This window comes from Lutra lutra, chromosome 12 (genome assembly GCF_902655055.1).
Source record: "Lutra lutra chromosome 12, mLutLut1.2, whole genome shotgun sequence".
NCBI lineage: Eukaryota > Metazoa > Chordata > Mammalia > Carnivora > Mustelidae > Lutra > Lutra lutra.
In genome coordinates, this window is record NC_062289.1 from 96,077,999 (window position 1) to 96,102,193 (window position 24,195).

General features: G+C 50.5%; 1 protein-coding gene across 3 annotated transcripts; it reads left to right on the forward strand.

The window, feature by feature from the left end:
- The first annotated feature begins 8,546 nt into the window (after positions 1-8,546).
- TCHP (trichoplein keratin filament binding) lies at positions 8,547-23,956 on the forward strand. Of its 3 annotated transcripts, none has more exons than XM_047697938.1 (13): positions 8,547-8,686; positions 10,366-10,559; positions 11,376-11,586; positions 12,175-12,231; positions 14,509-14,577; positions 15,261-15,434; positions 16,345-16,457; positions 16,635-16,701; positions 17,625-17,797; positions 18,548-18,629; positions 20,473-20,658; positions 21,234-21,377; positions 22,584-23,956. In XM_047697938.1, the coding sequence occupies exons 2-13, from the start codon at positions 10,366-10,368 to the stop codon at positions 22,614-22,616; spliced, it is 1,503 nt and encodes a 500-aa protein (XP_047553894.1). In that variant the 5' UTR covers positions 8,547-8,686; the 3' UTR covers positions 22,617-23,956. The 3 variants fall into 3 exon arrangements, with proteins under 3 accessions (XP_047553894.1, XP_047553896.1, XP_047553895.1); XM_047697940.1 differs by lacking the exon at positions 8,547-8,686 and adding an exon at positions 9,101-9,119; XM_047697939.1 differs by lacking the exon at positions 8,547-8,686 and adding an exon at positions 9,138-9,295.
- The last annotated feature ends 239 nt before the right edge of the window (positions 23,957-24,195 follow it).

Here is a 24,195-nt window from a genome sequence, read left to right on the forward strand (position 1 = left end):
CATGCCGATGCAGCCGATCCTGGAGTGGCCCACCCTTGGCCCCTAGGGTCTCATCAGTAAAACAAGGCTGATAGGTCATGGTCATGACCTCTCAGGGCTGATGTGAGGGTGAAGGGGTTAATGTAAATCAGGCAGTTGGCAAGTTGGCAGGGAGGCAGCCCTCGATGAATGGGGTGGTTATTATGAATTGATTTCTTGAGTTATTTCCACCCAGGACTGGAAGTCCTGGGGGTAATTGATTCCAGTGATGTCCCCTCTCCAACTGCCAGGTTTTCAGCAGGACTAAATGTGCCAAATGGGCTTTGTTGAGCCAACTCCTCTGAGTGTGAAGAGCCACCATGCCAACCCGCCTTGCCAACCCGCCTTGCTGTTTCCAGGGCCCGTCTGCTGCTTTTCCCTAATTAACACACAGGCGACACCCACCAGCAGGCCCGCTTGCTGCTGTCCCAGGAAAACGGCACAGCATACGCAACTCAATATTTGCAGTTTTTCAGTTACTGGATGAAAATAGTATTGGGGGCATTGAAACGGCACAGAGCAGAGGAAAGGGAAAATACCACCTCATTCTTGTACCCACACAGGGTGCAGTGCTGGGGGGGGTGGGCTTGGGGGGAAAGTGCTGCCAGCAGACCCAAGCATTGTGTCCCTGATCCAACACTTCACGGCAAATGACCGCTGTTAGCTGGAGAAATAGAAAAATTGAAAGCTGGTCTCCTTCATCCCACATCACTTCTTGAGGTTCTCCCTTCCTTTTTTTTTTTTTTTTTTTTAAGATTTTATTTATTTGACAGAGACATAGAGAGCACAAGTAGGCAGAGTGGCAGGCAGAGAGAGAGAGAGAGAGAGAGAAGCAGACTCCCCACCAATTAGGGAGCCCAATGTGGGGACCCCGCAGGACCCCGGGATCATGACCCCAGCCGAAGGAAGATGCCTAACAGACTTAGCTACCCACGTGCCCGAGCTTCTCCCTTTTCTAACAGGAATAAATCATACACTGAATCTGAGCATCTCAACCTGAGACAAGGGAACGACAGGAACACAGACTGCATTCTGGCAGACACAGGATCAAACACTAGGTCTATCACTTCCAGCTGCGTGACCTTGAGCAACTGACATTATCTCTCTGAGCCTCTGTTTCCTCATCTGCAAAATGGAGATCCTAATGACACTTCCTTCAAAGTGTCAAGGATAATGCTCAGGGAGATGGCATATTTAAAGATTCACCTGGGACACATGTTGGCACTTGACAGAGGTCCTATGGAGATGCCAAGGGTGATGTCGCTGACTGTCAACATGCCCTCCCCGGCTCTCAGAAATTCGGGGTAAAAGCAGGGAGTCCAGGAAAGTGGAAAGCACCCAGGCCCACCTGTCAGGTGACCCGAGATCCGGATCTAAACCTGTGGACTGGTTTCAAGACTTGACAACCGTCCCTCTTTGAGTCTCATTTTCCCTGAGGGTAAAGGGAGTAGGTCTGGCCTGATAATTTCAAGGTCCCTCCCTCTGTTACGAGCACGCTACGAAGACACACACACACACACACACACACGCACACACACACACACGAGATATGTCTTTCCACAATGACAGCTTTATTCAGTCCTAAAGCCAGGTTCACATAATTACAAAGCAGGTTCAGGATTTCAAAGTCAATGACATTTCACCACATGACTGACTTGGCTTCTTACACAGCACGCAGAGCAGAACACTACACAAGTCACACAACCAATAAGATGACAGAGTGGGGAGGAAGTTAAGGACGGAAAGAAAAAAAAAAAAGAAAAAATGTGAAGTCCGTCTGCGAGTGCTGTGGAGACCTGGGTTTAGTCCCGGTCAGCTCTTGGCACTTACTGCTTCTCCTTATTCTGTTCAAACCGGGAAGGATCTCAGTTCTGTTGGGAGATTGTCGAGCAGACCGTTGGGTGGTGTTTGCCTTTTTTTCAGTGGGCAGACAGAGAGGGGGTCATGGCTGAAGAGTCTGACAGTTTGCTGCCAACATCCTCTGCCGTTGAAAGGGGTTTATCAGTCCCAGACTGCCGCACACCTGCTCTGCTCCTGCTTGTTATCAGCTCGGGTGTGTGGTCAGCTGGGGCTGGTCCTGGCGATATCTCACAGCCGAGGTTCCCTTAGCGGCTGGCATCATTACTCCGCACAGGCCCCTGCGTGACATGAGTGACTCCATCTTGTTTTCTATACCCTTCTACCTTCTAATTTCAATAGTGGATTTGGGGGGTGTGTTCCTTGCTCCTGCTGCTCTTCCCCCAGGACCTAGGCCAGTCATGTGAGTCCTTTACTGTCCTGGTGAGGGTGGTGTGGAGACAGGACAAGTGGGGAAGACTGCCCCAGGGACAAAGGATCTTGACATTCAGGAGAGGACTCAGGAACGGCCCAGGTACTTGCTCAAGCGAGATTGTGCTTGTTTTCAGGAACCAGTCCTGGCACATGGCCCAGGTTGGGGGCAAACTGCTGGCAAAAGTGTGGCCCTCCAGCTCCTGCCCCCATGTCCCCAACGACAAGTGTGCTTAGGTTAGTGTTCCACTGGCCAGAGTTTCACTCACTCCTTCATCCAATTTTTACTAAGTACCTGTTGTGGACCAATCAGTAGAGCAGAGACTTGGTGACACATCATAGGAACAAGGCAGCGAGGTCCCTGCTCTCATGAAGCTCACAGTCTTGTGTGCGCAGGTTATTAAGTTTAAAAAATCATTGCTTTCACACTGCAGTGAACGCTATGGGGAAAATGCAGTGTGTCCCAATTGTCAGTTATCAGGGCCGTTGTAACACCGACAGTGATGATTTGTCAGGTCCTGACACTGGGCCAGGCTCTGGGCTAAGGCAGCTGTTAATAACAAACTCATGTTATCATCCCCACTTCACAGATGGGAAAATCGAAGCTCAGAGATACAAAATGATTGAGAGCTTCATGGAGGCGCCTTCCTTCCTATTGGCCTGGCCTTGAAAAATAAAAGGAAGACCAAAAACAGTGCCATTCCATCAGAGGAATATATTCTAGCAGCTGGAAGCAGGCTGAACTACCAGAGGGCTCTGGATGGAAGGTTCTGGAACATGACTGCATTTTGCAGCAGCTTCCTCTGCACATAAGAGCAGGGTCTGAGGAGCTCACCTGATTTCCAGATGGAGCATTACTGGTCATGGGAGGTCCCGGCCATGGATCTGAAAAGGGCGGACTTACCTGCACAGGTGTCTTTCAGGATGATGATGTCCACACTGGGAGGAATGAAGTAAGCATGTGCCGTGCCTGGGTGGCTCAGTTGTTGGGAGTCTGCCTTCAGCTGGGTCATGATCCCAGGGTCCTAGGATCGAGTCCTGCATTGGGCTCCCTGCTCAGCTGGGAATCTGCTTCACCCTCCGACCCTCCCCTTTTGGTTCTCTCTCTCACTCTCTCATTCTCTCTCTCAAATAAATAAAATATTTTAAAAATGAAGCTATTCTAAAATAAAGTTTACTCAAAATATGGATGAGCTTCCAGTTAAATATATCAGTCCCCTGAATGATCAGTACAACAAAGGGAACACAGTCAATAATATTGTAACAACTTCAGCAACAGATGGTGATCACACTCCCTTTGGTTATGTATGTGATTATCTTGTCTGAAGGCTATATTGTGCACCTGAAACTAATATGATATTGTGTATCAACTCTACTTCAATTAAAACTTTTTTATTTTTTTATTTTATTTTATTTTTTTTTAAAGATTTTATTTATTTGACAGAGAGAGATCATTAGTAGGCACAGAGAGAGAGAGAGAGAGAGAGAGAGAGAGAGAGGAGGAAGCAGGCTCCCTGCCAAGCAGAGAGCCCGATGTGGGACTCGATCCCAGAACTCTGAGATCATGACCTGAGCTGAAGGCAGAGGCTTAACCCACTGAGCCACCCAGGTGCCCTTTATTTTTTGCTTTTAAAGATTTTATTTTTTACCTTTAAAGATTTTATTTATTTATTTGACAGAGAGAGATGGAGAGAGAGCACAAGCAGGCGGAGCAGCAGGCAGAGGGAGAGGGAGAAGCAGGCTCCCTGCAGAGCAGAAAGCCAGACATGGAGCTCGATCCCAAGACCCTGGGATCATGCTTGAGCCGCAGGCAGATGCTTAATCGACTGAGCCACCCAGGCGCCCCTCAATTAAAACTTTTTTAATTAAAAAAGGGCACATGGGTGGTTCAGTCCATTAGGCATCTGCCTTCAGCTGGTCATGATCTTGGGGTCCTAGGATCAAGCCCTTTGACCGGCTCCCTGCTCAGTGGGGAGTCTTTCTCTGTTGCCCTCTGCCTCCCCACCAAAGTGCCCTCTCTCACTCTCAACTACAAACAAAATCTTTAAAAAGGTTTTTATTTAAAAAGATAACTGCCCCATCCCTGACCAATTACATCAGAACCTCTGTCTCGGGGATCAAGCATCAGGATTTAAAAAAAAAAAATCTCTCTAGGTGATTCAGACCTATAGTCCAGGTTGAGAGCCACTCACCACGGAAAGTACTTCATAAAGCCTTAAGCACGATGGAAAGGCAGGTTGTTAGGATTCACCAACCAATGTATTATTATTATTTTTTAAATTATACAAGTAGCAGTGACCATTGTAAATTTAAAAACCTAGGGAGAAATAAAAATTCAAATCACCCTGAATTGTGCCCCCTAGTGAATCAGTCACTGTTGTTGGTGAATGCTTTTTTACACTTTCTTTCCCCTAGATATCTACAGTTATGATTAGTTCTGTTCTTATTATTAAAACACACAACTGGGGGCTCTCATAGGCAGCCCCATAACCCCAGGGTCTGCTGCAGCATCTGTCATCTTCAGGGAGGATAGGGAGCCCAGTCCCGGTGAGAAGAGAGAAGCCGGAGGAGTGGCTGATTTTGAAACCCCATGAAAACCCAGCTTTGACCAACATGCCTTGGCAATGCCACCTACTAATTGAGGGCCTGGCACGGCTTCTAGTGCCACCACCCTTCAGCCAATGGGGAGCTGCTCCCGTGTCGTCATGCCATGTCTCCAGCCCTCTTTTCTCCTCTTTGCACCCAAAGACACAAGTCCAAGAATAGTCTTCCTCATGGCACTGGCCCAGGGCCCAGCACAAGCAGTGTCCACCTGCCAAGCCTTCCCCTCTCTGCCTCCTGTGGGCCAGTCATCAACCTGTCACTAAATATTTAATACTGAACTCTTTAAATGGCCCAGCTGGTCCACATCTGCCGGCCTCTTTTAAGAGCTCCACCTGCAAATTGCAAGCTCCTGGAATAGCAGTCTGAAGAGGGAACACATGCTCCTGGAGGTTGCATGTGAATTCTGGGTTGCACAATCCTTGCTTTGTGACCTCAAGGGAGTGGCTTGACTGCTTAAGGGTCTCAGATCCCTTAGGTACAGGATGGAGGTGGGACTCTCACGGGCTGGAAGAGGGCTTAAGGGAGGGAATACATGCCAAAGCGTTTGGCGCATGGTATTCAAATAACATTAGCTCTGTTTTTCTTTTTGCTTTCTTTCTATGTTATGCTTCCCTTTTCCTTTTGGAGAGGAAGAAGGGACCCAAAAGCAGGGAATCTACTCATTCATTTGCAACAAATATTTATGGTGAGCCTCCCCTGTGCTGGAGGCGGGGAGGACAGCAGGGAAAAGGATGATCCCTGCTGAGAGGGCCCGGGGGTCCCGGAATCAGACAGGGTGGGGCTTCTACCACCTCACTTGAGCAAGGACACCACTCTCTGAGGCTCAGTTCAGACAACTTTAAAACAGGAATAAGGGGCTCCTGGCTGCCTCGGTCAGTGGAGTGTGTGACTCTTGATCTCTGGGTCGTGAGTTCAAGCCCTGAGTTGGGTGTAGGAATTATACTTTAAAAAAATAAAATCTTTTGGGGTGCCTTGTGGCTTAGTTGGTTGAGTGTCCGACTCTTGATTTCAGCTCAGGTCATGACCTCAGGGTCTTGGGATGGAGCCCAGCGTTGGGCACTGTGCTCAGTGGGGAGTCTGTTTGAGGATTTCCTCCCTTTCCCTCTGCCCCTCCCACTGCTCGTGCGCACATGCAGTCTCTCTCAATCTCTCTTTAAAATGAATAAATCTTTAAAAATGTTTTAAAGAAATAAAATCTTTTAAAAAAGTAGTAATATGGGAAGAACAGTAAAATATCTCACAGGGGTCCTGAGAAGAACAAAGGAAAAGATACTTGTAAACATGCTTAATGAGCTGCAGGAAGCTATGTAATCATGAGGATAGAAGTTGAATAAGTGGGGGCCGGTGGGGATGGCTGCCCAGCCGAAGAAGCCCAGAGACCATGGCCCGAGGGCCACACCAGTCAAGCCCTAGGCCCTGGAGTCGCACTAGTGGAGCCTTTTTGGTCCTTTAAGGTAATTATTATACAGATAAGAAAATCAAAGGCCCAGGGAGCAGAGGGGACTCACTCAAGAGGCACAAAATCAGGACCTAAGCCAGGTCTCCCCCTACTCAATTCAGATATTTCTTCCTCCCCCACCACCCCAATTCACATATTTCTGAAGTTCCTACCACACTCGGAGAGACCCACCAATAAGCGTTCATGTATTGGGCTCTTTTGCTGGGTTGGCTGACCCCCTGGGTAGCTGCCTCCTTGGCCCTTTGGCAGGCAGTGGGGATACAATATGGAAAAGAGGCCATGATCTTGGCCAAAGAGGTAGGGACTAACAGGAAGGTAACCCTGGGGAATCTCATGCATGGGGCAGGGATGACCCGGAGCCAGCAAGAGTCAAGTAAAGGGAGAGATGGGAAGAAAGTACTTCCTGAGATGTACCAGGTAAACAGCGCCTGCGTGCTCTCCTTGGAAACCTTCATTTCATCTCACAAGGGCAATGCTAAAAAACAGCTCTGCTGGTACTCTTGTTAAAGGGTACACTGAGGCACATTAAAATTTCCAAGCGTTTATTAGTGCATATATCGATTTTTTAAAAAAGATTTTATTTATTTATTTGACAGACAGAGATCACAAGTAGGCAGAGAGGCAGGCGGAGAGAGAGGGAAGCAGGCTCTCTGCTGAGCAGAGAGCCCGATGTGGGGCTCAATCCCAGGACCCTGAGATGATGACCTGAGCTGAAGGCAAAGGCTTTAACCCACTGAGGCGCCCTGGCATATATCGATTTTAACTGAGTAGCACCAAACCAAAGGTGGGTAGGAGTTCTCCTCCAGTGGGCAGGACCTGGGGGAGAGGCTTTTTACAGAGAAGAAGCAGAGGCAAAGCAAGGAAATCGCTTATGCAGTTGCCTTATTTGGGAAAGGCCAGATGTCAGTGGTTGGTTGTCCTTCCATTTAGTTTTTCTCGGACTCTCAGTTTTAAATTTTCTCAGATTTCTTGTGTGCAGCCTGGCTTGATTCTGGTTTAAGGTTTTGTTTGCTTGCTAGGTTAGCAAGGAACCAGAGCTGCCTAGTCTAATGGTCTCTCTGTTCCATTTCCTTACTGCTCTCATTTCCAGAGAGAAGTGACCTGCCCGAGACCCCAGAATTGGCTTGGTGGAGGTTGGAATAGAGGCCAAAATGTTCAACAATTTGCTTTGCTGCACCCAGAAAAGAAATTAGACAAATGAATAAGAATGAAGGGAGAAATTAAAAGAATTAAAGAAAAATGGGCAAATGAAAGAGGCTGAATGAATGAAGTTGTCTATTTTTTTAAGGTAAATTTATGTATTTAAAGAAAAAATTGGGGGTGCCTGGGTGGCTCAGTCGCTTAAGTGACTGCCTTCGGCTCAGGTCATGATCTCCGGGTCCTGGGATGGAGCCCCCATCCGGCTCCTTGCTCAGTGGAGAGCCTGCTGCTCCCTCTATCGTCTCTCTCTCTCTCTCTCTGTGTCAACTAAATAAATGAAATCTTAAAAAAAAGAAAAAGAAAAAGAAAAAAATTTTTAAACTAAGTTTTATGCCCAACATAGGGCTCCAACTCACGATCCTCACATTCAGGAGTTGCAGGCTCAACCAATGAGATAGGTGGGCACCCCTTTATTATCTTTTTCATACATAAAATAATAAATGTAACACATGCGAGTCATAAAACGCCAATAGAATGAACACCCTTGAACCCACTACCAAGTTAAAGACAATAGTTAACGAATAAATGTATCCACTTAGGCCAGCGATTCTCTCAGCTGGTTGCACGCTGTGTGCACCTGGGGAGCTGAGACAACCCCTGAGAAACTGATGGGACTGGTCTGGAGTTTGGTCTGGGCATCTGGATTTATTTATTTTGTCTTCTTTAAAGGCACCTGGACTTTTAAGACCTCCCCAAGTGATTCTCGTGTGCAGCCAGGCTTGAGAACCACTGACTTGTCCCCCTGACCTTCTCCCCACCTCCCCACCCCCGACCCCGGGCAACCCTCACCTTCAACCCGCAGGTAACCACCGTTCTGATTTTTGCGGAGTCGTGAGGATTCCCTTACCTTCATCTTTCCCTGTTTCCGGGATGAGCGACGTTTGGGATTGATCTCCCGCCCCCCACGAGAGGGCGCCAGAGAAAAAAGCGCACCCTCCTTTCTCTCCGCGCGTTCGGTATCGCGCTGGAGGCGGCTTGGCCCTTGCGGCACCCCGTCGTCCGTCCGTTGCCACGGGCAACGAGCGGGGAAACGGCGGGCGTTGGTGTAGCGCGGCCGGGCGGGACTTGCCGGCCTTGATTGGGGCATGCAGGAGCTCAGCGAGGGCACTTTTCGGAAGTTCCGGGGCGCAGAGGAACGTGAGTCGGAGGATGGGCTCGGCCGGATCCGGCGTGGGGGTCGGGACTCGGGGAGCCCGGCCGCAGTGGCCACGCGCTGGCGGGAACTGCGGCTGGCGTCCGGGGACCCATAGTCCCTGCGCGCTCTGGGTCCGACGCCTTGCTCTGCAACCCCGTTTGTCGTCTGTGGACGTTGGGGCTGCGTGAAGGATGGGACCGATCTGGGACGGGAGTCTCGTTTCTTGATGATTCCTGGTGCAAAACTTTTCCGCGGGCGGCTTACAGGGCAAGGAAAAAGTTAGGTGCACCTTGCCACAGTTCCAAGACAGGTTGTGAACTGGCAGCCGCAGGCTAAACTTGACCCATAGATGTGGATTATTTTTCCCTAGCTCTGAGCACCGAGTCTTAGGCTTGGCCTGGACCCAGACCTATCCGCCTATTCAACAGATGTTCCCTAAGCACCGTCGTAGCCAAGCACTGTGTAGACCCTGCCCATCTTGGCAGCTCTGGGCTCAGGGAAGGAGGTGTCTGGAGTGAGACTGCTCTCAGCTTTCAAGTCTCCGTTGTGTTCCCATTTTGCTCGGTGATCTGGGCACATCGATTCCTCTCTGGGTCTCAGTTTCTCCATCTGTAAGTTGAGGGATGTGTCCTCCATGCCAATCCAGAGCACTTCCACCTGTGACCGCTGGGCTGGGACGCTCCCTGGGGGTTGCCAGAGCCAGGGCACATTGGTCCCCACAGGCAGCCTCTTGCTGTCTACAGAGCCCAGGCCTTGGTTTGACACTGTTATGAAATAGGATCCCGGTCCTTTCATTTCCTCTGCTTCCTAGCTCTGTGATCCTGGGCAAGCCTCTTCACCATTTTGTTTTGGTTTTAAATTTTATTTATTTATTTTTTAAAAGATTTTATTTATTTATTTGACACACAGGGAAAGATCACAAGTAGGCAGAGAGGCAGGCAGAGAGAGAGAGGGAAGCAGGCTCCCCGCTGAGCAGAGAGCCCGACGCAGGACTCAATCCCAGAACCCTGAGATCACGACCCGAGCCGAAGGCAGAGGCTTAACCCACTGAGCCACCCAGTTACCATTTTTTTTTTTAAGATTATTTATTTATTTGACAGACAGAAATCACAAGTAGGCAGAGAGGCAGACAGAGAGAGAGGAGGAAGCAGGCTCCCTGCCAAGCAGAGAGCCAGATGTGGGACTCGATCCCAGGACCCTGGGATCATGACCTGAGCCAAAGGCAGAGGCTCAACCCCCTGAACCACCCAGGTGCCCCCCAGTTACCATTTTGAGCTTGAATTTGCTCACCTGCCAAATAACAGAGTGATTTTAACAATAAAAAATATCATATATGTCAAGAGTTTGGCACATATATGTGTTCCTGAAATCATTATCCCTGTTACTTTGTGAGGAGCGTTGAAGTCCCCAAGTGTTTGGGCTAGCATTAATAGGACTGGTTCCCTGCCTTCATCTGCAGCGTCCTCGATGGTGTCTGGCTCACAGCTGGGTGCAGTCCAGGCTTATTTAAAGTGATGATTTGCAAAGCATTTGAAAAATGCTGCTGCCTGGGGGCCTGCACTAAGACTTTTTTGATGTCATTGATCTGGAGTAGGGTGATTCCGGGGGCAGCCAAGAGGTGAAGACCAATCATTAGGGGGCTGCAGCAGGCTCATTTTCCTACCGTTGCTGTTCTCCTCAGATGGCACTCCCCACGCTGCCCTCTTACTGGTGCAGCCGGAGGCTTCTGGACCAGCAGATGGCCCGACAGCGACACAGAGAGCAGGAGGCCCGGCTTCGGCAACAGTGGGACCAGAACAGCCGCTACTTCAGGATGTCTGATATCTGTAGCTTCAAACAGGCTGAATGGAGCTCCAAGACCTCCTACCAGCGGAGGTAACTACAGTGACTTTAGGGGGACAGAGGCAGGAAGCCACTTGTTGGTCAGGGCATGTGGCTTTAAGAACCCAGGGGGTGGGGGGTGGGGGAGTGGCTTAACAGCACGTTTTCTGTAGGAATTTGCTGGATGGCATAGGTTCCCTGCATGGTCATGTGTTTCCAGTTGAAAACTGAAAAGAAAGATCACCAGTGAAATAATATATTTGCATTGAAAAAGAGAAAATAATAAGAAATATATGTAGAATCTGGGAGTCTCCAGGTGACCCTTTATCCCCAGAGAGAACCACAGTTAATAGTCTGATGCAGATCCTCCCATACTTTTCCCCAGCTGTGTGTGTATAAATTACACACACACACACACACACACACACATCCATTGTTACAGAAATAAATGTAAAAAACATGGAAGGTAAAAGCATAGGCTTTGGAGTCAGACAAACCTAGATGGAAATCCTGACTGTGTCACTTGCTGTATAAATGAGCCTTGTTTCCTCCTCTGTGATGTGGGGCTACAACAGAATCCACTTTTTAGGATTTATGGTGAATAGGAAGCCATCCATGTATCTAGTACCTGGTACCTGGTAATTGCTCAAGCGTTAGCTGCTACTGTGACTGTGTGCATACGGGAGACCACTGTACACTTCCTTATTGCGAAACCAAGATGCTGTTATGCATAGTGTTCCATGACCTGCTGACACTTTCCTGGATCACCATGTCATGTCCATCTTAGCCTCTTTGGCCACACAGCAGAGCAGAGCATGCCACGGGTGGCCGTCACATGACTGATGTAGGGAGGGCTCCTTCTACCCCCAGCATGCATGCCTATCAGCGGGAGAAGATGAAGGAGGAGAAGAGGAAGCAGCTGGAAGGCAGGCGGGACAGACTCAGGCAGCTCCTGCTGGAGGAGCAGGACCTGCTCGCTAGAGAGCTGGAGGCACTGCGGCTAAGCATGGACTTGCGGGAGGGAAGGATCCGGGAGCGGCACGGCAATCTGAAGTCGGCCCGAGAAGAGCAGAGGAAACTGGTAACGTCTTCTAGTCCCTTAGGAGCCTAGGAGAGTGGGAGTGTCCCTAGCCAGTCAGTGCGGCTTATGTGGGGGCTGCCGCTGGGGACTCTGGTCTGATGAGCCAGCCGTTAACGGCAGAGCCTGCAGGGCAAGGGGCTTGTGCTATGTTGTTCTTCACGTGTGTTTTGCATGAGTCAGTTCTATTCTCTTTGGCCCCTTAAATCATGACCTCTGAGTCCTTTGCCTTTATTCCAGTCCCGTGGTCCTGCAGAGGCTTGGCAGTACTTGTGGGGAATGGTGAGCCCCAGTCTGTGTATTGAAGCCTGCTTTACCTTTTGCAACGGATCTGTCACATCTGGGACCCATCTGTAGCATCAGATCTTGGCACCCTTCCATCACCGTGTGGCAGTCATTTGTCAGGCTTGTCTGGTTCCGTTCCGGTGTCTCCCAGAGCCGGGGGTGCACCGCGGGAAGGCGGTCTGAAGGGCAGGTGCTGTGACAGCGAGCCAGTGGAGGGGCACTCAGCCTGAGCTGACTTCTGCTGGGGGTTATCCAAAATGCGAATGGATTTGAGAAGTGACATGAGGCTTTGTGTTTTCTTGACAGATTGCTGAACAACTTTTATACGAACACTGGAAAAAGAACCACCCCAAACTTCGAGAGGTGAAAACCTTTGATTTGCCTCAGTAGATGAAATCATGTTTCCCTTCTTGTTTTTCAACTTGCATCTCAGCGGCCGCCTGAAAAATGCACCAGGCAGGTCTGGTTCGTTTGGTCTTGAGCCAGCACTTACTGAACATTCGCTGCCTGGTTTAGCCCCTGGGCATGTGGAGGTTAGGTGGGGTCCCCACTCTTCAAGAGCTTGCTGCCCAGTGCAGGAGACAGTGGGCAGCTTGTTACAGTGCAGATTGCGGTGGGCTTTGCAGGCCCGGAAAGATGGGGGTCAGAGACACACTCAGAGGAGTTGCTGGGGTGAAGTTTGGAAGGACATGGGCTTTTACCTGATGGTGTGGAGGTGAGGAAAGGACATTCCAGATTGACGCAGCTGAGCGAGGATCAGGCCTGAGCGAGTCCACGGAGTAACAGTGGCTGAGAGGTTGCGCTGTCAGAGAGGGAAGGGGGACTGCAGGAGATGAGGCTGGTGAGGCAGGTGGGCCCAGATCCCGGCCAGCATTGTGTGGCCTTCTCCTGGAAGCCTGGAGAGCACCTGGATGATTTTAAGCAGGGGTACAGTGGGACCAAGCTGCATTTTGGGGAACAGTAGCTTTGGTAGCACCGTGGAAGTCAGCAGGAAGGGGTGAAGCCTGGGCAGTGGTGGTGGAGGCCAGACTGGGGTGGCAGGAGAAAGGATGACAATGGATGAGACCTGGGAGCAAGGGAGGGCTGGTCTGGCTTGAGCGGCACCCTTCCATGGAGACTGGGCTAGAGGAAGATGACCCGTGATGTTGTCAGTAATTTATTTCAACTTAAACTTTGTGTCTTTCTTTGGTGGGATGAGTTTATTTATTCCTAATTATATTTGGAAATTGCTAGTTACTAAGTAATGGAGTAATTTGGTGGTTTGGAGTTTTATACAGTTAGCACTAAGACTTTACTTGGCCATTTGAGGGCTTAGGTTGGTGCTCCAAAATCTTTTACTCAGAAATGTTTATTTAGGGGCTCCTGGGTGGTTCAGTGGATTAAAACCTCTGCCTTCAGCTTGGGTCATGATCCCAGGGTTCTGCGATTGAGCCCGGCGTTGGGCTCTCTGCTCAATAGGGAGCCTGTTTCCCCCTCTCTCTCTGCCTGCCTCTCTGCTTACTTGTGATCTCTGTCTGTCAAATAAATAAATAAAATCTTTAAAAAAAAAAATGGGACACTTGGGTGGCTCAGTGGGTTGAACCTGGGCCTTCGGCTCGGGTCATGGGATTGAGCCCTGCGTCGGGCTCTCTGCTTGGTAGGGAGCCTGCTTCCCCCACCGCCCCGCCAGCTGCTCTACTTGTGATCTCTCTCTCCCTATCAAATAAATAAAATTTTTATTTTTAAAAAATGTTTATTTAGAACACCCAAATTAGGGACACCTGGGTGGCTTAGTCAGTTAAACATCTGCCTTCAGCTCAGGTCATGATCCCAGGGTCCTGGGATCAAGTCCCACATTAGGCTCCTTGCTCTGCAAGAGGCCTGCTTCTACCTCTGCCTGCTTCTCCCTTTGCTTGTGCTCTGGTTCTTTCTCTCTGATGGTTTCCCCAATAAAGCTTTTAGGTAGTGCTGTAATTCATTTTCTGACCCAAAAGATTCTTTAAACCCAAATCTCTTCTCTCTCTCTCTTTTTTTTTTTTTTAAGTAGGCTTCACGCCCATTGTGGAGCTCAACATGGGGCTTGAACTCAGGACCCTGAGATCAGGGCCTGAGCTGAGATGGAGAGTTGGATATTTAACCGACTGAGCCACCCAGGCGCTACCCCCTCATCCCAAAATCTCTTCTTGACTACCCCAGATATGTCGCATCTGTTGCTACAGGAGTACGTGTTTATCCAGTTCTGCAGAAGGAGTTCTGAGGAGCCAGGCAGAAGTCTGAGTCTGTCCCTCAGCCAGCTCCTGCTGCCCTGAGACCTTCCATACTTTGGAGCAGCCAGAGGTGGCCTTTCAGATCCTGTTTCCATTTCAGTGTCCACAGCCCGGCTCCTGCTCAACCCCCAGGGTGCTGGGAGAAAAGTTTGTGCTCCTTTGTTACAACTCTTACGGTTTGCTTAGAACTGCCTAGTCCTTTAAGTCAGTAAACACCAACTGGCTGGCATTCAGACTGTACATGTTGGGGTCCCCTTGAGCTCCCCTGTAAGGTAGCTGGGCCTCCCTGCATCCTCGAGTGGGGAACTTAGGGCGACTGCCGGTGCACCCTGCAGCATACGTCTGTCACATGAGCCAGTGAGGAAGTTCATCTTCTCTGCCTTCTCACCCTCAGATTGAATCAGCCCTGCACAAGGAGCATGTGATAAACTCTTGGAAAATGCAGGAAGAAGAAAAAAAACAGGTGTGGTAAATGACTTGGGAAATAGTCCTCCGTGCTGTGGTGGGCATGCTGTCTCCAGGGCCTTGAAGTTTTCTTGTTTTCGATGTTAATGACTCTGATCCAGGAATAGACTTGATCAAAGTTGATGTAACATGCTAACACCGAATGGCGGTTGCTCTGACATGTACGACTATCCGTTGTGCTCATTCCCAGGGGCAGAGTCACACAGGGGACCAGGGTGGGCCACTTGCAGGTGGAATGCACATCTTAAAGGTCACTGTTGTTGCTGGCTGTCTCTTTTGATGTAGTTTGCATCGTAAACTCTCAACCTTGGCTTACGGCAGCCCCTCTGGGGACAAAAGTCCACACCTCTGTGAACCCGCAGCTGTGTCTCTGGGTTAATTTTGGAGAGTATTTTGCTGGCTTTTGGAAGGGGAAGGAACCCCAACATTCTTGAGCCCCTCCTCTGTGCCAGGCCCTGTGCTGAGTCTTTCCCCAGTGTTGTCTCTGAGGGAAGCATCACACCCATGCTTCTCACCATGAGAACAGCCCAGGAAGGTGCTCCCTCACGCAGGGTCACACAGCTGATAAGTGGCATGACTCACTCTGGTGCAGACACATCCAAATGAGGAACAGTGGTGGGGACCTGGGTCTTTGCTGGCCGCGTTACAGATACTGACCTGGGTTCCTTTGGGTCCACGTAGCAAGAAGCCACCAAAGAGGAAGAGAACAAACAGTATGAAAATGAGTATGAACGGGCCCGAAGGGAAGCGCTGGAGCGGATGAAAGCAGAGGAGGAAAGGAGGCAGTTGGAGGGCAAACTCCAGGCGGAGGCGCTGCTCCAGCAGATGGAGGAGCTGAAGTTGAAGGAGCAGGAGGTGAGGGCATGGTCCTGGCTCCTCTCTAGCAGCTGCCTATCATTAGAAAATGGCGTTTTAGAAAGCTGTGCTGAGAAGGTCCTATGCGGGGGAAGGGATGAATCTAAGAAATGCAACAATGCTGGGTTCTCCCTTTTCACATGTATTCCCAGCTGTGGTTTTCCATCCTCCTAGGTTGTATGCCCAGATTCTAGAATGTTCATGATATGGAGAGAGTATTTCTCTTAGGTGTGTTTCCAGAGTGGCTGTGTGAGGACCTTCTTAGAGCTTGGATTTTCCAGGGCACTAAGTAGACTTCAATTAGTCTGATGTTCTAGCACACAGCTACACCTCTCCTCAGCTAGCAGGTTGGGGATCTCAAGGCATAAACTGTGAGGGTCTTTGGTTCAGGAGTTCAGGAGGCTCTTTGGGGATGCAGTTGCCCTGAGCTAGATTCCTGGGCTGAGTCTTCCCATTCAGACGAGGGGAAGCCTGTCCTTCCTCAGGCCCAAATGATTCAGGAAACAGGTCCTTAATGCCCATGATCTGCTTGATGCCAAGCACTGCCCTGGGCTCCAGAGACAGCTATGAGCAGGGCCCACAGCCCTGGCCTGCAAAGCTCCTGGCCCTCACGGCAGGAACTGTGTTGGGTGGGGGAGACAGGTTAAGTTACAGTAAGGCGTGGACGAGTGCAGGGTCCTGTGGCAGCATGGAGCATGGGTCTCATCCTTGTCCACAGGCCCGGGAAAGGCTCTTGCAGGAAATGAGTGAGCTGGGCCCAGGGCTCAGAGCCCAGAGGTGGGAGGGGGTTCTGATTGCCCACTGCCATGCCAGCCCTGTTGCCTTGCATTTGGTGAAAATACAGATGAAGAATGAAGGGAGCTCAGATTCTGATGACCTTAACTGGACTTAACTGTCATTGTCACCACAGGCCACCAAACTGAGGAAGGAGCAAGAGAATCTGCTAAAGCAGCGGTGGGAGCTGGAGAGGCTGGAGGAAGAGAGGAAGCAGATGGCAGCCTTCCGGCAGAAGGCAGAGCTGGGGTGTGTGTGAGCAGGGCCCCCAGTGGCTGCCCTGGCCAGGGGGGCGAGCCTCTCACTCTCCCAGACGTGCATGGGTATCCCAAACCAGAGAGGACACAGTCTATAGTAAGCAGCTGTCTGACCTCCAGTAATTGTTTATGAGACACTGAAGGCAGCCCCTGTTTTGCTCATTTCTAGACGCTTTCTGAGACATCAGTATAATGTGCAGCTCAATCGGCGTACGCAGCAGATCCAAGAGGAACTGGTGAGTCTGGGTTAGCCTGGCATTTCTTCCACCCTCTTTGGAAGAAGATGCTTTCCGTTGCTCAGTAGCTGGGTGTGCTCTCATAAGACCCCGGGGGAGATTCCGCCTTGCTCAGCCCTAGAGTCCCCGCCCATCCCCAGAGGGGTCTGCGGTGGTCTCCTCCCAGATACATGGACAGGATGCTGGGAGAGATGAGCAGTGGGGTTCTTTAAAAATCGAAGTGGCATTCCTCAGCGTATTTACCTAACGGCAAACCTCAGATACTGGGAGTGAGCTTGTTCTTTTGTACTAGGTGTCAGTGGGCTCGCTAGTGGCGCAGGGACAGGGAGAGTGAATGAGCAAGCCTGCTTGCCTCCACCCTGGCCTGCAGCAGTCAGGGTGGGCCAGAGGTGGCAGCGGTGCTGTGCTGGGGCAGCACGCCACTTTTCCCCAGCGTGTCTTTCCGGTCGCAGGACCTCCAGAGCCCCCTCGCTCTGCACAGCACCCCACTGTAGCAGTGTGCATCACAGCCCGTTCCGTCGCAGTCGCTTGTGGTTCTTTCTTCTTACAGCATGGCTGCAGTGAGCATTTTGTGCACATGTCTCTGTGCCTTTGGGTCTCCAGTATGTTCTCAGAAGTGACACTGTTGCCCAACAGTGTTCTGGAAAGCTGTGCTGCCAGGCCTGTCCAAGGGCAGGGACATGCGTGTGGCGGCAGAGGGGTCTCCCTTGGAAAGGGAAAGCTCCTGGGCCTCTCCTGTGTGGTTTAAAACCGTCCCTAAGTGATTCTACTGACTCTTCCCATCTCTCTCTCCGGAACCCTTGGAAGCCTCAGGAATGTCTGCTCTCTGTGCTGAGTGCAGGAGGGAGGGGCTGTGAGAGTGGGAGGCTGGGGCCACAGAAGAGCTCCCACCGCCCCGCTGTGCTTCCTCATCCACCCTCCAGGAGGCGGACAAGCACATCCTGCAGGCGCTCCTCGAGAAGGAGGATGAGAACCAGCGCATGCACTTGGCCAAGAAGGAGCAGGCCCTGGCCGACGCGGCGTGGATGAAGCAGGTCATCGAGGAGCAGCTGCAGCTGGAGAGGGAGCGGGAGGCAGAGCTGCAGCTGCTGTTGAGGTGAGAGGTGGCACTGACACTCTTGGCCTTTACTCTGGTCCCTCACAGCCACACAGGGACCACGGGGGTCTCCCTTGTGACCGAAACCTCTGCCCTTGCTCAGCTGTCCATAGTGCACGTGTTTGCTAACAGACCTGGCTTCTGGGGGTGTTTCCCTGAAGAAATCATTAGGGTTTAGAGTAAGGGTCTGTTCATTTAAAATTTTAGAAATTTGATGGGAAATTATTATAAACTGTGGAGATGCTGATACTACAGATGGTTCTGGACCCTAAAAATTCATCCAGGAGATTGAAATAATCAACTGAAAGGTCACGTTTACTAAGCACAGACTGTGGGTCAGATACTGCAGAGTGCTTTCCCGTCCTCATCTTACTGAATCCTGACATCCCTCGCATCCCCCACTGCTTATCTCTCATGTGAGCCAGCAGTGACCTCAGGAGCAAGGTGACAGAGCTCAGGCACAGCAGGGCTCCTCTCTCCAGGGTCCTGACTGCTGCAGTCGCCTGGGTGCTGGTCATCACAGTTGTGTTTTTTAAGGAGGCAGGAGCGTGACAGGCAGCCCAGAGCACTTACTGGAGGGACAGTATCTGGGAGCTTGTTCGTAATTGTCACCTGTGGAGAGTTGGGTGCAGAAGTTGGTGTGAAGGTTGGCCCCACAGGAGATGTGTGTGCGGAGCCCTTGGGTTCTTTTGTGGTCTTCTGCCATCGATGGTGGCAAGGAGCCTGCTATCATCTGCTCTGTGTTCCCAGGGAGGAAGCCAAGGAGATGTGGGAGAAGAGAGAGGCGGAGTGGGCCCGGGAGAGGAGCGCCCGAGACAGACTGATGAGCGAGGTAATCGCGACTGCGAGCACTTACCCTGCCAAATGTTCTGGAACGCAGGCTTCTCTGGTTGTCTTAAAGAGACTTGTAATGTTGTTATGAGAGTAGTATCAACTTCGTAGAAAACAATTCGTGAGTACAGGAAGTAAATACCAAGTCACCCAGACCCCCGGCACCTACAGGCACCATTACTTGGTTTCCTTCGACTACTCGGGTTTCTGTGCATGACGTGTGTCTCTGTGTGTTCCCTCATACCACGCTGTTTGATTTCAAGCATTCTAACATACTGCCACGTCTTGGAGCTGTTTTGACAACTGCATATTATATCACATGTGTGTGTTGTAGTTTGTGTTCTATTCCTTTCTTGGGGGTACTCTTTCTTTTTTCCCCTCCCCTAATTTTGAGGCATTACAAGAATCATTGCAGTGAACATCTTGGTGCATAAGGCTTTCCGTTTTCCATATTTAGGATGTTTTTTTCTTGGGGTGTGTAACCAGAAGTGGATTCTTGGAGGAACATAGCTGTTTTCTTTGTCGGAGTTACGGAATGCACATGAGGCATACCCCCATTAGAAGGAAATCTTTTAGGGGCTCCTGGCTGGCTCAGTTGGTGGACCATGCACCTCTTAATCCTGGGCTCATGAGTTCAAGCCCCACATTGCAGGTAGAGATTCCGTAATAAAAAAAAAAATTTAAAAAAGGAAATCTTTTTAGAGAAAAGCCTTCGTTATCCTTGTATTGAAAGTTAAAGTGGGGACGCCTGGGTGGCTCAGTTGGTTGAGCGGCTGCCTTTGGCTCAGGTTACGATCCCAGCATCCTGGGATCGAGTCCCACATCGGGCTCCTTGCTCGGCAGGGAGCCTGCTTCTCCCTCTGCCTCTGCCTGCCATTCTGTCTGCCTGTGCTCTCACTCTCTCTCTGACAAATAAATAAATAATCTTTTTTTTTTTTTAAAAAGGGGGGGTCACCTGGGTGGCTCAGTGGGTTAAACCCTCTGCCTTTGGCTCAGGTCATGATCTCAGGGTCCTGGGATCAAGCCCCGAGTCGGGCTGTCTGCTCAGCAGGGAGCCTGCTTCCCTTCCTCTCTCTCTCTCTGCCTGCCTGTCTGCCTACTTGTGATCTCTGTCTGTCAGATAGATAAATAAAATCTTTTAAAAAAAAGGGGGGGGATGTTAAAGTGGTTTAAAATGGAAATTAATTTTCTGCTTGTCATTTTGGAATCCATGAGGAGTCGGGTTCCCAGTGGTTCTCTCTCACTTTGGGACTACCCATACTCTGCAGTACCTTCTGTTTTCTTATTAAAAATGTTCCTCCTCGTTGTAGCCACTTACGTGTCTCCGCCAGGGAGCAAAATTGTTTGGTGTGGGAGGTGGCTTCCCACTGTTCCTGGTTCTCCAGGCCTGGCTGTGCTCTGGATGTTATCCTGTGGTGAGGCCAGGTTTCAAACCCAGAAGGTTTCTGGCACTCTAAGCAATACATTTAAATCCAAAAGGTTGAGGGGGCAACCCAGACTCTATCTCTGGTCATCTGTGTGGCTTGTTGTTTCTTTTTCTAGAACTGATGGATAGTGAGACTCACAACCTTGTTGCTATGTTTCTGTCCTGGGTAGGGAGCTCCATCCCCTCTAACCTTGTCGGTACCCAGCTGTCTCTCCCTGCCACAGAGTCTGTGTGCATTTTGTGTGTGGTGGGGACAGGTGGGAGGCAGGGCTGACACCGTGTGGGCCGCTCCTATGATCTGGACTTGGCTTCACCTGGCATATTCAGCCCTGAGGCTGAGGACAAGGCTGGGGCTCTCAGAACAGGTACCTGTTAGCATCACGCTAAAATCTGCTCTTTGCCTTCCCGCTGCGGATAGGTTTTGACAGGAAGACAACAACAAATACGAGAAAAGCTTGAACAAAACCGACGAGCACAGGAGGAGTCCCTGAGACACAGGGAGCAACTTATTAAAAATCTTGAAGAAGCAAGAGAGTCAGCTCGCCGTGAGAAGGAGGAGAGTGAAGAACTGAAATCGGCCAGGAAACAGGAGCTGGAGGCCCAGGTGGGTTCAGCTGGGGGTGGGGGGGGGGGTGATGGGGGGAGGCAGCCTCAGCCAGGGGGATGTGAGCTACACGCAGCAGGCCTCGCTGTGGCCCCTCCCCGCTGTGGCACAGGATGCCAAGACCCTTGACTTTCTTCTGTGGCCTGGCACTAGGACCTTGTCCGAGAAGCCCACGCTAATGGGCTCAGTGCATCTCTTTTCCTATCTAGCTGAAACCCCAACCCTCCTGATTAGTTCCAGCTTTACTCCAGGTCTTCTGTCTGTGTGGGAGTAAGACTGTCATGCCTGGCAAGCCTCTCTCTTTCCTGTCTGCATCTGCCAGGCTTTGGCTTGCTGGGGCACAGTTTATTCATTTCGGGACCTAATAGGAGCACAGAATGATCTAAGCACATGGGCACACCCAGAGCTTTTGTCTTTCCAGTCTCATAATTGCCCTTCCTTCTTGCGGCACTCGCCGGCACTGTTCCTTAGCTGGGATTATCCAGCTGGCACAGATCCACGGGCTTCCCCTCGTGATCCAAGGCAGGGCTCCGTCCCGGGAGCTTGTCCTGGGTGACTGTGCTCTCAGTGGCCAGGTTGCACAGCGGCAGCTGCAGGCATGGGAAGAGGACCAGCAGCAGGAGGAGGAAGAAGAGGAGGCGAGGCGGGCAGAGCAGCTCAGTGACACCCTGCTACAGCAGGAAGCGAAGATGATGGCCAAGCGGGGTTACCGGCCCAAGGTAGGAGTCTGCAGGGGATGGGCCATGCTGCTGAGCCACCACTCGGCCTGGCCTCTGCCATTCCAGGCCTGTTTGTAGCCCTGTGTTTGGCTCCACTTCCCAACCAGCGCCGGTTCTTCCTCGCTCCTCCTCTGTTTCTCCCTTTCTTGGCCAGTAGGGGACCTTAACATATGGTTCTTCCAGTTCTTGTTTGGGCTTGAGATGGTCTTACTCGGGTCCTGAGTGCTGAGCTGCGGGCCATGTGGCCCCCTCTGGGGCCGGGAGCCATCTGAGAGCCCCAGCACAGTGGGTGGGAGGTGAAGGAGCAGTGGTGCCAGGTCCTGGCTGTGCACATGGCGGATCCCAGGTTTCCCTTCCTCTCAGCACCTCTACCTGCCCCCTCCCCACTCTGTGATCCTCTCCTCTCCTTCCTTCCTTTCCCTGTCTCTCAAAGTACTTGAGTCACCCCTGTGCAGGACACCACAGGGCGCACAGAGAAGCAGAGGCTGGCACGCTCCTCCCAGGGAGCTGACAGCTAGAGCACCGGGAACCAAGGGATGGCCCAGCAAGCGTGTCGCTTCCCCTACTGCTGTACCATGGCCGTTCCGGTCCCCCTGGCACTCTGAAGTGCTGTGGTACCGAGACTGGCTCCTTCATGGTCAGATAACTCTGGGAAGCCGTCGAGGCAGGTAGAGCAGGTGCTACACTGGCAGCAGTTTTGTCCTACACTACACTGTTTTGTCCTGACTGGCTGGGGCTCTCGAGGTGCAGGGAACAACATGTTCTCAACTCACCTGACCATGGATCGGTGAGTCCCCCGGGACTAGGCTTCACAGAGTGCCCGTGGACGCGTTATTAAAAAAGGAATAGGGGCGCCTGGGTGGCTCTGTCAGCTAAGCGGCTGCCTTTGGCTCAGGTCATGATCCTGGGGTCCTGGGATCGAGTCCCACATTGGGCTCCCTGCTCAGTGGGGAGTCTGCTTCTCCCTTTCCCTCTGCGCCCCTGCTCCTATTCTCTTTCTCTCTCTATCTCAAATAAATGAATAATATCTTTAAAAAATAATAATAAAATGCCTTAGTTATGGCTTAGGGTCAAAGTTTTGTCACTTGTAAATGAAAAAGCCATTTATTTATACTGCGCTTTTAGTTCTTATTTAAGTTGGGCTTCATTCCCACTGTTCCTGAGATTGCAGATCTTCTCAGACTTGTGTTTTCTTTGTTTCCTCAGCCCTATGGACATCCCAGAATTGCTTGGAACTGACTCCATTGGTACCAGAAGCCCAGAGAGCAGGGATGCTGAGGCCTTCAATAGCAGGCACCAGACAGTTGTACCACATTCTGGTCAAATGTTCGGGTCACTGCGAAATGGTTCAGTGAGCCTCTTCGGGTCCACAGTTAAACAGAGCAAGGGCCTCACGAGACGAATGTGTTGTGGATAGGCAGCACCCAGCAGGAAGCCCCTTCCTGCCTTTCGTATCCGAGGATGGGGCTCCTGTAGTCACACGCTGACAGTGCTGTCACACAGTCCCCTCCTAGACTGCACCTGTGCTAGGAGCTGTGGGGTATGTCCTATTGCAGGATATATGGTTTCCTGTTGCCTCACGCTAATTGTCAACCTCCAGTGAAGAGTCCCTCTGGAGAGAAGTTTCTCAGTTTTTAAACTTGCTATTTTAATTTCATTATTCTGTTGAGAACAGACTCGAAAGTCTTGATGCAGTTTATTTCAGGGTTTATTAATTTCGTGGTCCCCCAAGGATCGTATCTTGTTTTCTGGAAGAAAAAAGCTATGAAACTCTGAGGTAGTCTGATGTGCTTCACAGATGCTTTCTGGAAAGGTGGCAAGAAGTGGGTCTTTCCTCCTTCAGGAAACGTTTCGTAGAGTTCCCGTAGAGAGCCCTGTGTGGGGTCATCCCAACGTGGATGTTACTGAGCCCCAGAAGGGAGCCTCAAAAGGCCACCTGGGTGGCTAACCTTTTGGCTGACACTTTGGACCTCTCGTGTCTTGGGAAGGTCTTGGCAGCATGCAGCCTTCTGGGATGTGTGTGCCCAGAGGAAGGAGCCCTTAGCCTGAAGGAAGTAGATCACACTCAACCAGATAGGCCAGAACTTCCTCTTCCCACTGTTCTATCAATGTGACACAGTTCTAGATTCATCTCTGCAAGGAGTACAAGATCCCTGCAGCAATAATCATATTTTTATGACTTGTATTTTTTTTTTCAGATTCTTCCTCTGAGGTTTCAGTTTTATTATATTGTATTTAAGATTGCACGTCTCAGTAAATTACAGCTAATTATAGGGCTATGTGCCAGGTTATTAAAAACCAGAGTTTATTAGAAAAACTCCTGTGTGTAAGGGCTGCATTGCCTTCTACATCCATTGTGCTGTAAAACAAATGATATATTTTTCATTTTCTTGTCTTGAATTTCTTTGGCTATGATCTCCTGAGCACCACTTTCATTATGCTTGCTCGTATTCGCTTCCCCTATTCAGATGTTCATTTATTGTGAAATAAAGTTCTGGTGTGACAGCATGGCTTCCTGGCTTCCATGGCTTCCCCTGTTCAGATGTTCATTTATTGTGAAATAAAGTTCTGGTGTGACAGCATGGCTTCCTGGCTTTATGGGCCCTGTAGAGTGAAAGGTTTGTACTGACTTAATCCACATCTCCTACAGCTTTGCATATTTCCTAAGACTGCTCACATTTTCTAGGCTATGTCAGTTTTTTCTTATGGAAATGGTTGTGTCTCCCCTCTAATTTTCACTAGATCCTCTTTTAAGTAAACCACAGGGAATTACTAGCTCCACTATAGATTTGATGTGGCCAGAATGCCTGGTAAGTAG